The 11,477-nt window shown below is 42.2% G+C and overlaps 1 protein-coding gene across 2 annotated transcripts; it reads left to right on the forward strand.

Annotated features, from left to right (window-relative positions):
* Positions 1-2,923: 2,923 nt before the first annotated feature.
* On the forward strand, positions 2,924-10,065 carry irs4a (insulin receptor substrate 4a). Of its 2 annotated transcripts, none has more exons than XM_067422861.1 (2): positions 2,924-6,736; positions 7,046-7,767. In XM_067422861.1, the coding sequence occupies exons 1-2, from the start codon at positions 3,637-3,639 to the stop codon at positions 7,105-7,107; spliced, it is 3,162 nt and encodes a 1,053-aa protein (XP_067278962.1). In that variant the 5' UTR covers positions 2,924-3,636; the 3' UTR covers positions 7,108-7,767. The 2 variants fall into 2 exon arrangements, with proteins under 2 accessions (XP_067278962.1, XP_067278963.1); XM_067422862.1 differs by lacking the exon at positions 7,046-7,767 and adding an exon at positions 8,321-10,065 and having other exon boundaries at positions 3,258-6,736.
* The last annotated feature ends 1,412 nt before the right edge of the window (positions 10,066-11,477 follow it).

Here is an 11,477-nt window from a genome sequence, read left to right on the forward strand (position 1 = left end):
CTGACCAATTTTGAGCTACTATGATGGAACACGTTTTCATTCATCACAAGACAATGACAGAAAAATATGAAATTTGTTTTGAGATTAAAAATGTACTTCTGCCTGAGAACTATGTTTTGAACAATGTGTTTTCTATTTTTTGCTGTATTGTTTGATAGTGTTTCTCATTTTGATCACTTTGTTTCTGATTTGAGAGCAGTTTTTGATTTTGAACACAGGTAAAACTGTTTTGAGGCGAAAGTTTCATTTTGCAAGAGAAGTCAGAGGTTTTGTGAATAGTGCTTGAAGAGGAGGTTTTGTGTTTAATGGTTTCAGAAAATGGAGCAAGGTTTCAGAAATAGTGTTTTAGCAATTGAGAAAAACTGTAAAAAGTGCCATTTTGAATGGCAAAATGTGTGTAAAGCAGAAAATGTGTTTAGAGTTTAGGAGACTTGAGTAAAGGTTTTGCTCTCCGTGTGTCAGTGTAAATAATTGTGCTGTGCATGTCATTTTAGTGTGTTAGCAATGGAATGGAAATGGAATGGAAAAACTGTGCTTCCATAAGGCTACGAGAAACACACACACACACACACACACACGCTTCACTGCACTCAACCTCCCCCATACTCTATTCTTGAGTCCAATTGAAGAGTTCTTCAGGCTACTCTTTCATCCCCATCAACGCATAGCCCTCTTACAGGCAATGGAGGAGGCATGTGGAGATATTGACCATGATATCCATCACGTCCGGCCTGGATACGGCATTCATGAAGAGATTTTCTCCATGCCTTGGACTGGAGGACATTACATGGGATGGAGACTAAATTTTGTGGCCGGACCCAGAGAGACGACACGATAGACGGATTTTATTTCTTTTTTGTGAGTGCAAATTTTGTGTTTTGACTTGGAAAAAAACACTTGTGTATGTCTTAATGTGTGTAAATAAACACCAGTACCTGAAGTTTGGATCCCCGTATGTTTACAGAACTATGACAAAATGAGCTCAAACTGGCCTAGCCTTGTGCACAGAGAAAGGGAAAGTCAGATGTGTTTTTAGTCATACCATCAGTGTGTAGTTGGCACATTGTGTGCTTATTTATGTGATAACTTGTGTTAACTATTTGATCATTTGTACGAAGGTTTGAAGTTAAGCAAGGTTTATTAGCTTTTGCAAGAGAACTACAATGTTTCTTTTCTGATTTGGTGAAGGGTTCTCTTATTTGAGTGTAGAGTTTTGCAAAAATAGCCAATAATTACAAAAAATGTGCTTAAGCCATCAGAAAAAACTCCAATCTGAAGAATTCTGCAGTTTTAGACATAAAGTGTTTTGACCATCCAGCAGAGGGCCAGAGAGAGCCACAAAACTGCTCCTAGCACTGTGATTTTATATTAGGATTTTATATATTTATTTTTGTAGGTCTTGTTTTTGCAATAATAATCATTTTATAAATAATAATTGCCACTAAAATGCAAGACTTAATTGTAATAATGTATTATATACAATCCAATAATCAATAATCCAAATGTATAAAATAATTACAGTTAGAATAAGAAATTATTTTTTAAAAGTAAATAAAACCAACAACAACAACAAAAAAGCAGAACACTGTGTGTGTGTGTGTGTGTGTGTGTGTGTGTGTGTGTGTGTGTGTGTGTGTGTGTGTGTGTGTGTGTGTGTGTGTGTGTGTGTGTGTGTGTGTGTGTGTGTGTGTGTGTGTGTGTGTGTGTGTGAGCCTGTTTATGTGGTTTATGAGGACACAAATTTGTATAACTACATGGGTATTACACTGGTATTACACTATAAAGGTGGTTTATGAGGACATATCAAATGTCCTCATAATTCAAATGGCCTTAAAAACATACTAAATGATGTTTTTTTGAGAAAGTAAAAATGCAGAATGTTTCCTGTGATGGGTAGCTTTAGGGGCAGGGGCAGTGTAAGGGGATAGAAAATACGGTTTGTACGGTATAAAAACCATTACGCCTATGGAGAGTCCCTGTAAACCACATAGACCAACATGTGTGTGTGTGTGTGTGTGTGTGTGTGTTTATAATTTATAAATATATATGTTTTTTTGTGTGTGTTTTTTTTAATGTCGGGTCATATTCGGACCCCAAACACCCTGATTGTTGCTTATATTCCCCCTTTTTTATTACATCTTCAGAACAGCCGAACCAAACCCAGCTTCGGTGTATGTATAGATATATAATGTAACAAAAGCCACAAAAACACACAATATGTTTTAACTAAGGAAAGCTCAGATGGAGTATATTGACCCCAAACACCCGGGTTAAGGGGGTTGTGAAAGTGTGATGCCCTTTCTTTCAATATATGTTCGATGTAAATGGTCCATGTGCTGAATTATGAAATGTATTTTCAGTACCTTTGCATATGCAGTGTGTGTTGAAACACAAGTGTATAAACGTGTAAGGAAATATCACCTATGTGAACTATTTAATATCCTGATATTCAAACATTATATTCTTCTAAAATGCAACCTCTGTAATGTGAAACAAACTTAGTACTTGTATGTTTTATTAGTTTCTGTGTGCTCTGTTAGTCAGAGATAAGAGAATGTCTCGAGCAGGTCTCCGTTGATTTTGCTATAACACTTTTTTTGTGACAGTCAGATGCAATCAAGATTATTCAATAATCCTGCTCATTTTTAATGTTAGACTGGGTCATAAGGAGTGTTTAAGGCAGTAAATTCAGATACAACATGTAAACGTATTATGTTTTATTATGACAACGAAAAACATTCAGTGGAAATGACAGGTTGTAAGGATATTGATCATTTATCGGAAATATTACAGTCTGATTATTGTCTGGCCCTGCAGTCAAACTATAACAACAATGTAAAAACAACAACAACAACAACAACAACAACAAAAGAAAACCTGGGATTGTATATTATTAATATGAGATCATGTGTCAATAAATATCTATAGGCTATATGTAGCCTATCTATATATTTGTATATTGTGTGTGTGTATGTGTGTGTGATGATTTTGCTATTATTCTAAAATAGTTTGAATAGTGTCACAAAATAATAAGATTTATAATAAATAAAGAATGAGCAGTAGTGTCCAAACTTTTGTCTGACAGATCAGCGCGAGACACTATCACCCCTGTCCATCAATAAAATCCTTTAATATGTAGTTTTCAACGTTTAAAGCATGTAACGCTATATTATTTTGTGAAACGATACTTTTAATTTTCAATGTAAAGACATTTATTCGAGCTCCAGCACACAGAGGCAGAGCGCTCATCCAATCGACAAGACGCGGTTGCTGGAAGGCCGGCTCTGATTGGGTTAGAGTGCTGTCTGTCACAAGAGCAGTCCAATCAGGAGCGTCTGCTGTCCCCGTTCACCCCGCGCAGTGCGCTGACGTACGCGTCACGTGATGTTTTCGCTGGGCTGTAGTGATGTGTAGCCACCATGAGTGAAGCGGGCAAATAAAGATTTATAATGGCAGCGAGAGATGATGGAGGCTCCGCGAAGATGCAACGTTTCGTCGTGCTGAACAATCACCGGGGCGATACATCGCGAAGCAGCACGGATTACTCGAACGTGTAATTGTATCTGAGCTAGCCAACAAAATGGGCCGTGCATCGGCGTAAAGCTGAGGTAAAGTGACCTTTCATCGCATTGTCCCATGGAAGATCGGCCGCGTTTACCGAATCACGGCGTCATGTTGACACTGGAGGCACAACCGCGTCGCGCTGTCACGAAAACGACCGCGACTAACGGCGACATCTCTTGTGCTGCCGGGGAGCCACCATCCTCATCCTCCTCCTCATCCACCTCAATCAATAACAGCGGCTCCCGTTTGCCCATGCACTTAACGGCCTCCTCTCATTCTCAGCCTCAGAGGAGGTACCATCCGCCTTACCACTTTAAAGTGCATCATCTGTTCCCAGATGAGAGCCCTCAGGATGCTGTATTGAGGAAGAACCTGCCACCCCTCCAGTATAAGGTGCATGATTCTGCCTTCTGCCGCGTATTAAGCGCTGACACAACCGCTGCTGCCCTCGCCGCCGCTGCCATCTGCTCCGGTGGCGTGGACCGGGATATATGGAAATGTGGATATCTCCGAAAACAAAAACATGGCCACAAGAGGTTCTTTGTGCTGAGGGGCCCCAGCAATCTCGGACCCAGTCGGTTGGAGTACTATGACAGCGAGAAAAAATTTCGAAACGCCCTAAAAGCTGCTGCCTCCGGTGTTGCGTGCCCCGCCAAAAGGGTAATTTATTTATCCCAGTGTTTTACGGTCAACAAGAGGGCTGATGCCAAGAACAAATACCTCATTGCCCTTTATACTAAAGATGAGTACTTTGCGGTGGTGGCCGAGAGCGAACAGGAGCAAGAGGATTGGTACTTATCCCTCACCGAACTTATGACGGAGGGAAAAAAGGGCCAGCTAGATAACGACGAGCTTGACGACGGATATGGGACGATTTCGCCAGGGACTATATTCAAGGAGGTGTGGCAGGTGAACGTCAAACCTAAAGGCTTAGGTCAGACTAGGAATTTAATGGGGGTATACCGTCTGTGCCTTTCCGCCAAGACTATTCACCTGGTGAAGCTGAACTCGGAGACGCCCGCCGTCAACCTGCCGCTGATGAACATTCGCCGCTGCGGCCACTCCGAGAGTTTCTTCTTTATCGAGGTGGGGCGCTCTTCTTCCATCGGCCCCGGTGAGATATGGGTGCAAGTCGAGGACTCGGTGGTAGCGCAGAACATGCACGAGACCATTCTGGAAACTATGAAGGCTCTGAAGGCCTTTCCTGACTTTAGGCCGCGGAGCAAAAGCCAGTCATCCGGCTCAAATCCCTTGGCGTTTATAACTACGCGTCGGCATCTCGGCAACCTTCCCCCAAGCCAAACTGGGCTGCAGCGCCTCTCCAGAACCGATTCGGTGACGGGCACGCCACCGACAGGGAAAAACCGAGGGCGGGGTCAGCAGCGCTACCGAACGTCCAGCGAGGGTGAAGGGACTCAAGACCGCCCTTTGAGCTCTGGCACGGGCAGCCTGGTGCACCTCAACACCCCTATTCTTAGTGTGGGCCGAGAAGAAAGCGGCAGCTGCTGCAACCACGCCTCACCCAGTTCGAGCCATCACACCCGCTCTGCTTCACTTCCTGTGTCTCACTTCCTGTCCGCCACAAGCCCCATTAGCGTGTCCAGCAGCAGCGGGCACGGCTCGGCCTCCGAAACACACACTCGCCCCTCAAGCTCCTCCATTTGTGGCTCCCCAAGCGACGGCGGCTTCAACTCCTCCGATGAATTCTGCCCTAGCCCCTGTGACTTCAGGTACTTTCACGCAAGTTGTACCACACCCGAATCCCACGGCAGCACCCCGCCGATTAGGGAGGACTACCGGCTGACTGAATACATGACCATGGATTGGCATAGAGATGGAGCGAGGACTTTCGAGGAGGAGAGCAGTTACATGGAAAGGACTTTCCTCAAGCTAGCTCACTCGTCCTCCAAGCCAAAGCTGAGTGGCAGCTTGAGTATCACGCAGCAGAAAGCTACGCAAACCTCATCCTCTTTGGATGAACCGAATCCGGTGGAGTCCAAACGACACCAAGTTTGCTCGTGCATGCTAAAGTCAGCCTATAAGTCTTACTCTGAGTTACATCACCCAAACAAACCTCCCTTGCTCAGCTCCGAGTGTCAAAAGAAACTGCCAAAAGACGATGGCTACATGCCCATGATTTACAGCATTGCTCCCTCTCCGAATGCAGATTACACTCCTATGCATCCCAAAGCAAACCCCTGTTCCTCGCAGCAAGGCTACATGATGATGCTCCCGAGAGAGCAGGCGGAGTATGACGACTACATGGATATGTCCCAACTTACCGTGGCCGAAGGCTTTTCCCAGGCCTCGCCTGAAGGCCCGAAGACCTCATACTTCTCTCTCCCGCGCTCCTACAAAGCCCCGTCACGAGACAAGCACGAAAAGATGGACTACATTCCCATGTCCCCACCTGAGCCCCTAAGCCCGCCTAGTCCCGGAGAGTACATTCACATGGAGTTCCAGTCCCGTCCAGCTCCCACTGGAGACTCCGTAGACTCGCCCTCCACTCCGCCGCCTTCTCAGCCATGCTACCGCGTATGTTGCTCCTCACCGGATCACGACTATTTGGGCCTGAACATGGACAGCCTCCTAAAGGACCGTCCTCCTCGTCACTCGCTTGTTGCTCCATGGAACCCCCCCAACTATGCCCGTCCCCTAGGGTGCTCTTACGGGCAGGCGTCAACCAATTTGGACCTGGAGAAGATGCACGCTGAATGCGGAGACAGTCCCTTGAGAACGATGCAGCATCTTTGCATCTCCGAACGAGCGGCGTTTGTTCACACGGAGCCCAAGGTCATCAGGGCGGATCCGCAGGGAAGGAGGCGACACAGTTCAGAAACTTTCATCCCCTCGCCTGCTGGGTTTGCAAGCGGTTGTGGAATCAGGCCCTCGGCCAATCAGAATCTTTCCGAATCTAGCCGATGGCAAAACGCGGCCTGCTTCGATACCGCGTGGGCACATTCGGACGCCTCTCCTGAACCTGCTAGCGCCTCTACCCGAGGGACGACTCTAAACAACTCATCCAGCTACCTCAACTACATCGCTCTGGACCTGAGAGAAGTTGTCCGAGACACTCCCCCTCCACACACAGCTCATAGCAACCTCCAAGAGAGCGATGCTTACGCTGGTATAGACTTCTCCGTTTCGGGAGGACGTGCCACTGCCTCAAAAGGTTGGTTGCATCTCTGTCTCCCATTATGCTACAAGATAAGTGACCGCAAGTAAAGTCTGCATGCTGCGTCGACATTGTCCTGTGTGAATGCAAAGACGGTTTTGCACAGATGTGATGTGAAGTAACAGTCTGATTTGTTTAGTAGCACTTTTCTAAATCAAACAAGTATTTCCTACAGTCCTGAGAAGAGACGACGGAGCAGAATTGTCATTTCAACTTGTAATAGTGAAAAATATTGCTGTTGCTTTCAAAGACTTTCTTTTTTTCCTTATTGAACTGATTTGAGATTTGGTTTTGCACTTTGAATAGCACTGGGTAAAGAGCACTTGATGCACACTGAGCGGATGTACAACCACAATGTGCAAGTATGATATTAAAGGAATCCACTTGCATGCTACATAAAATACACAGTCCAGTAAAACTTCCACCATGATGACTTGAATTCCTGGTCTATCAAAGATGCATCCCTGATTTTCTTGCACACATCATTTCAACAAGAAATTTTCAGGTGACATTGCTCTCACATTGCCATGCATGTAAGCTGAAGTTGCTTAGAATATTTATAAAAGCTTTGATGAGGCTTGCACACACTATATGACATTAATGAACAACAACAAAAGCAATCCTACACCACTATAAGCAAAGCATTAAAGGGATAGTTCACCCAAAAATTACCATTATCATTTACTCTCCAGACTTTCCAAACCCAAATGAATTAGTTTACTATATCAAGCGTAAAAGAATATATTTTGAAGAATGTTGGTAACCGGACAGTTGGACAATAGCCATTGACTTCCAAAGAATGGGGGAAAAGTACTATGGGTGCCAGCTGTTTGTGTTCAACAGAAGAAAAAAAGTTTAGTTGGAGAGTAAATGATGACAGAATGGTAATTTTTGGATGAGCTATCCCATTAAATGTAATCCCATTGTTTGTACTGTAATGCTCATCTTTAAGCAATGATATATGAGTATTTATTTGCAAAAATCATTCAACCTATCCATATTAAAAGGTTTTGCTCTAAAGCATCTAGGAAAACATCTGATCCCATATTTAGTTTGGAAGCTAAATGTTTCATATATATATATATATATATATATATATATATATATATATATATATATATATATGTCTAAACATCATTATCCTGATTTCCAATTCATGGTTATATTCTATGCATGTATAATATTTTGTCACATCTGCTGAAACAAAAAAAACTCCTAATGGGTCCAAATATATCTTTGGTCTGTTCTTTCCCAGACAGCAACATAGTGTCGGCCCAGATCAGGCCCACATCTGGCAACACTACTGGTACATGTTGAGTCCAACATTGGGATCTGGGCTGACACTATGTTGCTGTCTGGGTTTGAATCTTGACCATTCATAATAGACTTTAATTTTCATACTAAGGTAGTAAACTTTAAAAAAGCTACTGATTGCATATGAATGAGCTCTAGTTCATAACGATAAAGTTGCATGACATTTACATTATGAGAGCTATACATGTGATAATTTTCCATGAGCTCTGCTACAGGAATGTGTCCAGAATGCCAACATTTAACGCATCTCTCTCCTCACGCCTGCAGATTGAGTGAGTCATACTCCAGGAGAATATGAAAGGAGAACCAGGATATGGAGGAGCCTCCGACCTCTGGAACGTCAAAGAGGAACGACGCCACCTCCTCCTCCTCCCACCTCCAACAACAAAGACTGAGAAACTGCACAACCTCTTACGCTCCGTATCTCCCACATAACTGCCTCAACAACCGGTTTCATTTGTCTGTTTTTGTCCGAATGACACGGTTTGTTTTTTCCTGTCTTGTTTACTAGAGCGGGTTCGCGGAGTTAGAACTGTGAGCTTCAGATATCTAGCACTTCTATTTTTGTGTGTGTGTACGAAACGAATCGCATCAGCTCTTTTGGTTACAGGTTCATGTTTCTCCACGCGAGATCCGTGTAAATAGGAGAAGCTTGTATAGTGAATCTCATTTTGTACGATGAGCCGTGTGACGCCCCACTCGCCGCACTTAGTTCTACTGATTTTGAGTACTTTTTTCAGGGGTCAAGTTTGGATGAAGAAACCATCTCTCGGTGCATGAAAACGCCCCCCCCCCCCCCCCCCCTCGCGAGAGTGTCTGTGAAAACGAATTTGGGGGGGAAAAAACGAGTACGAAGACACTTTCCCAGTCGAGCACTTTTTTTTAGACGTGAGCTGCTACCTCCTGAAAACGCTCACGAAATCCTCGTATTAGTGTGAAACCAAGTGATGCAAAACACTGTTTTTCACGACCACGGCTTATTCCGTCCTCGTTTCGAATGCAATGCATTGTTTACATAAAATTGCGGGTGTTTTCAGGCCTCGACGACACCACTTTTGTATTTGCATTTCACTACTAGTCTTACAAACTGCCACGTCGCAGCAGGACGACGTCGTGCCACTTCGCATTCCCCGCGTTTGGTTTATTTATTGGTTATTTATTGGTTATTTATTCAGCGTTTACGGGACGGTTTGTTCGGTGCATTGCTGAGAGGGCGAGTTCAGTGTATATATACAACTTCAGACGACCTCTCATCTCTCGGGCCTTGAGTTCTTAGTCCTTTTTTCGCTTGTACCTGGAAGCTTTATATGAAGAGATTTTGGGTTGTGGTTGAAAGCTGTGTAGTAAGATGTGTAAGCTTTACAGTAGTAGTCCAGATTACGTTGGGACGAAATCATACGTCGGTGACTTTTTTCCCATTGGTTTGGGTTGCGGCACGCTTGTGGCCGCGCTCTTTTTTTGACTAGCTATTGTGTCATGATATTGCGTTGCTTTAATGTAAGTAAAATGTGAAATGATAAAAACAGTAGTACCGTTTCTTGGGGATTTTGCTACACAATAACTACCGTGACAGCCTGGGAAAATAATCAAACGTGTGTTTTTTTTATACTTGGGGCTCTACTGAGGTTATATTTTGGGGATTCTGATATTGTGTCGAGTTGTTTGCCTTTTACAATGACTGAAAGGAAGAGATGGACAAAAAAAGAAGCATTTGAGCTGTTCATATGGTCAGTACTCACTTATTAAGCTTGTGATCGGGTCGAAACATGTTGATAATACTAGCAGACCATTATCAGCGCCGTCTTCCTTTTGTAAATATTGTAATTTTTGATATCCCTTCTCTAGTCGACATGCTACACGGCACCTCGTTTGGTTTCAAGGATGAGGGTGTTTGAGTTTGTTTCTGTTTTTTTTTTTTTTTGGTCACTTCTACATTTTTATATTTTGTTTTTTGTGTATATTTATTAGATTGTTTTTTGCTTGTAATAGAGCTATTGCAATAAAAAAAAGTGCCAAGGTATCTGTGACTGAGTCATGTGATTGTGCTTTCTCATGTCTAGTATGATGCAACATCGCTGTGGACATGTTAAGACCCCAGTTTTACACTTAGTCGTCCTGAATCCATCGCAGCTCAGTTGAGAAGTGCTGACCTCTACTGGACAAAGCACTGGATACTAGCAACAATTATCCTAACCATGTCTATAAAATGATTTGGAGCCAAATTACAGGAGGTAAAAATGACTTTAGAAAGATGGCAGGATCATTATTGTATGTTCACACAGAGATTTGTAGCTCTATTAGTAAAATCTGTTGACTTTATCAATCTTTCTAGCATTAAATGCCAACGATGACCCTTCAAAAATTGGAAATAAGCACTTCTTGTGTTATTTTCCCCAAGTTTGCATGCCTGTAACTCAAGAAGTATCAAAGATATCTTAATATCCTTTTAGATTCTGGTTCTTAACAAACTTTTCTTTTGGTTTCTCCATTTTAAAGGCCCTCGATTGTCCAATGCCAGAGATATGGAGATCTCAATGCGGCTCCACGAGTAAACTGGTAAAGTTCAGGGGTCAAAAACTAAGCGTGGGTCACCTTGCACACACCTGATCCTTTTTACAAACATAAAACATAACTCTATGAGTGTGCCATAAGTATTGCTTTTCTAAAGTATACATGCTTGTAATCTCCAAAAGTATTCAAGCGACAATTATCCAAACCATGTCTCTAAAATGAGGGGGGAAATTAAGCCTTAAGTATGTATATAATCCATTAGAAAAAAAAAAAAAGTTGATTAATGAAGATACACAAAGCTACACAAACATTACACTTTTTGGGTCAGTACGATAAACATAAAAATAAAGTCTCTTATATTAACCAAGGCTACATTTAAAAAAAATCTAAATGTATAGTAAAAACTGAAATACTGAAATATTATATTGTGAATATATAGTAAAGTGTAATTTATTCCAGTGATCAAAGCTGAATTTATCATCATTAATCTTCAGTGTCACATGATCCTTCACTAATCATTCTCATATGAGGATTTTTATGCTATTTATGTTTTTTTGGAACGTGTGATACTTTTTTCAGGATTCATTTATCAATTTAACATAATTGCTGAATAAAAGTGACTACAAATTACTGACCACACTTTTTAATGGCAGTGTATTTTGTTACATAAAAAAATTAAATAATTTAAAATAAATGCTGTTCTTTTTTAACTTTTTATTCATCAGTGAATCCGGAAAAAAGTATTACAGGTTATAAAAAATATGAAGCAGCACAACTGTTAATAATAAATCCTCATGAGAATGATTTCTGAAGGATCATGTGACACTGAAGACTGGAGTAATGATGATAAAGTCAGCTTTGATCACAGGAATACATTACCCTTTACTCCTCCTGGGACCCAGTAATAGACTTT

The sequence above is a fragment of the Pseudorasbora parva genome, chromosome 18 (assembly GCF_024679245.1).
Source record: "Pseudorasbora parva isolate DD20220531a chromosome 18, ASM2467924v1, whole genome shotgun sequence".
Classification (NCBI taxonomy): domain Eukaryota; kingdom Metazoa; phylum Chordata; class Actinopteri; order Cypriniformes; family Gobionidae; genus Pseudorasbora; species Pseudorasbora parva.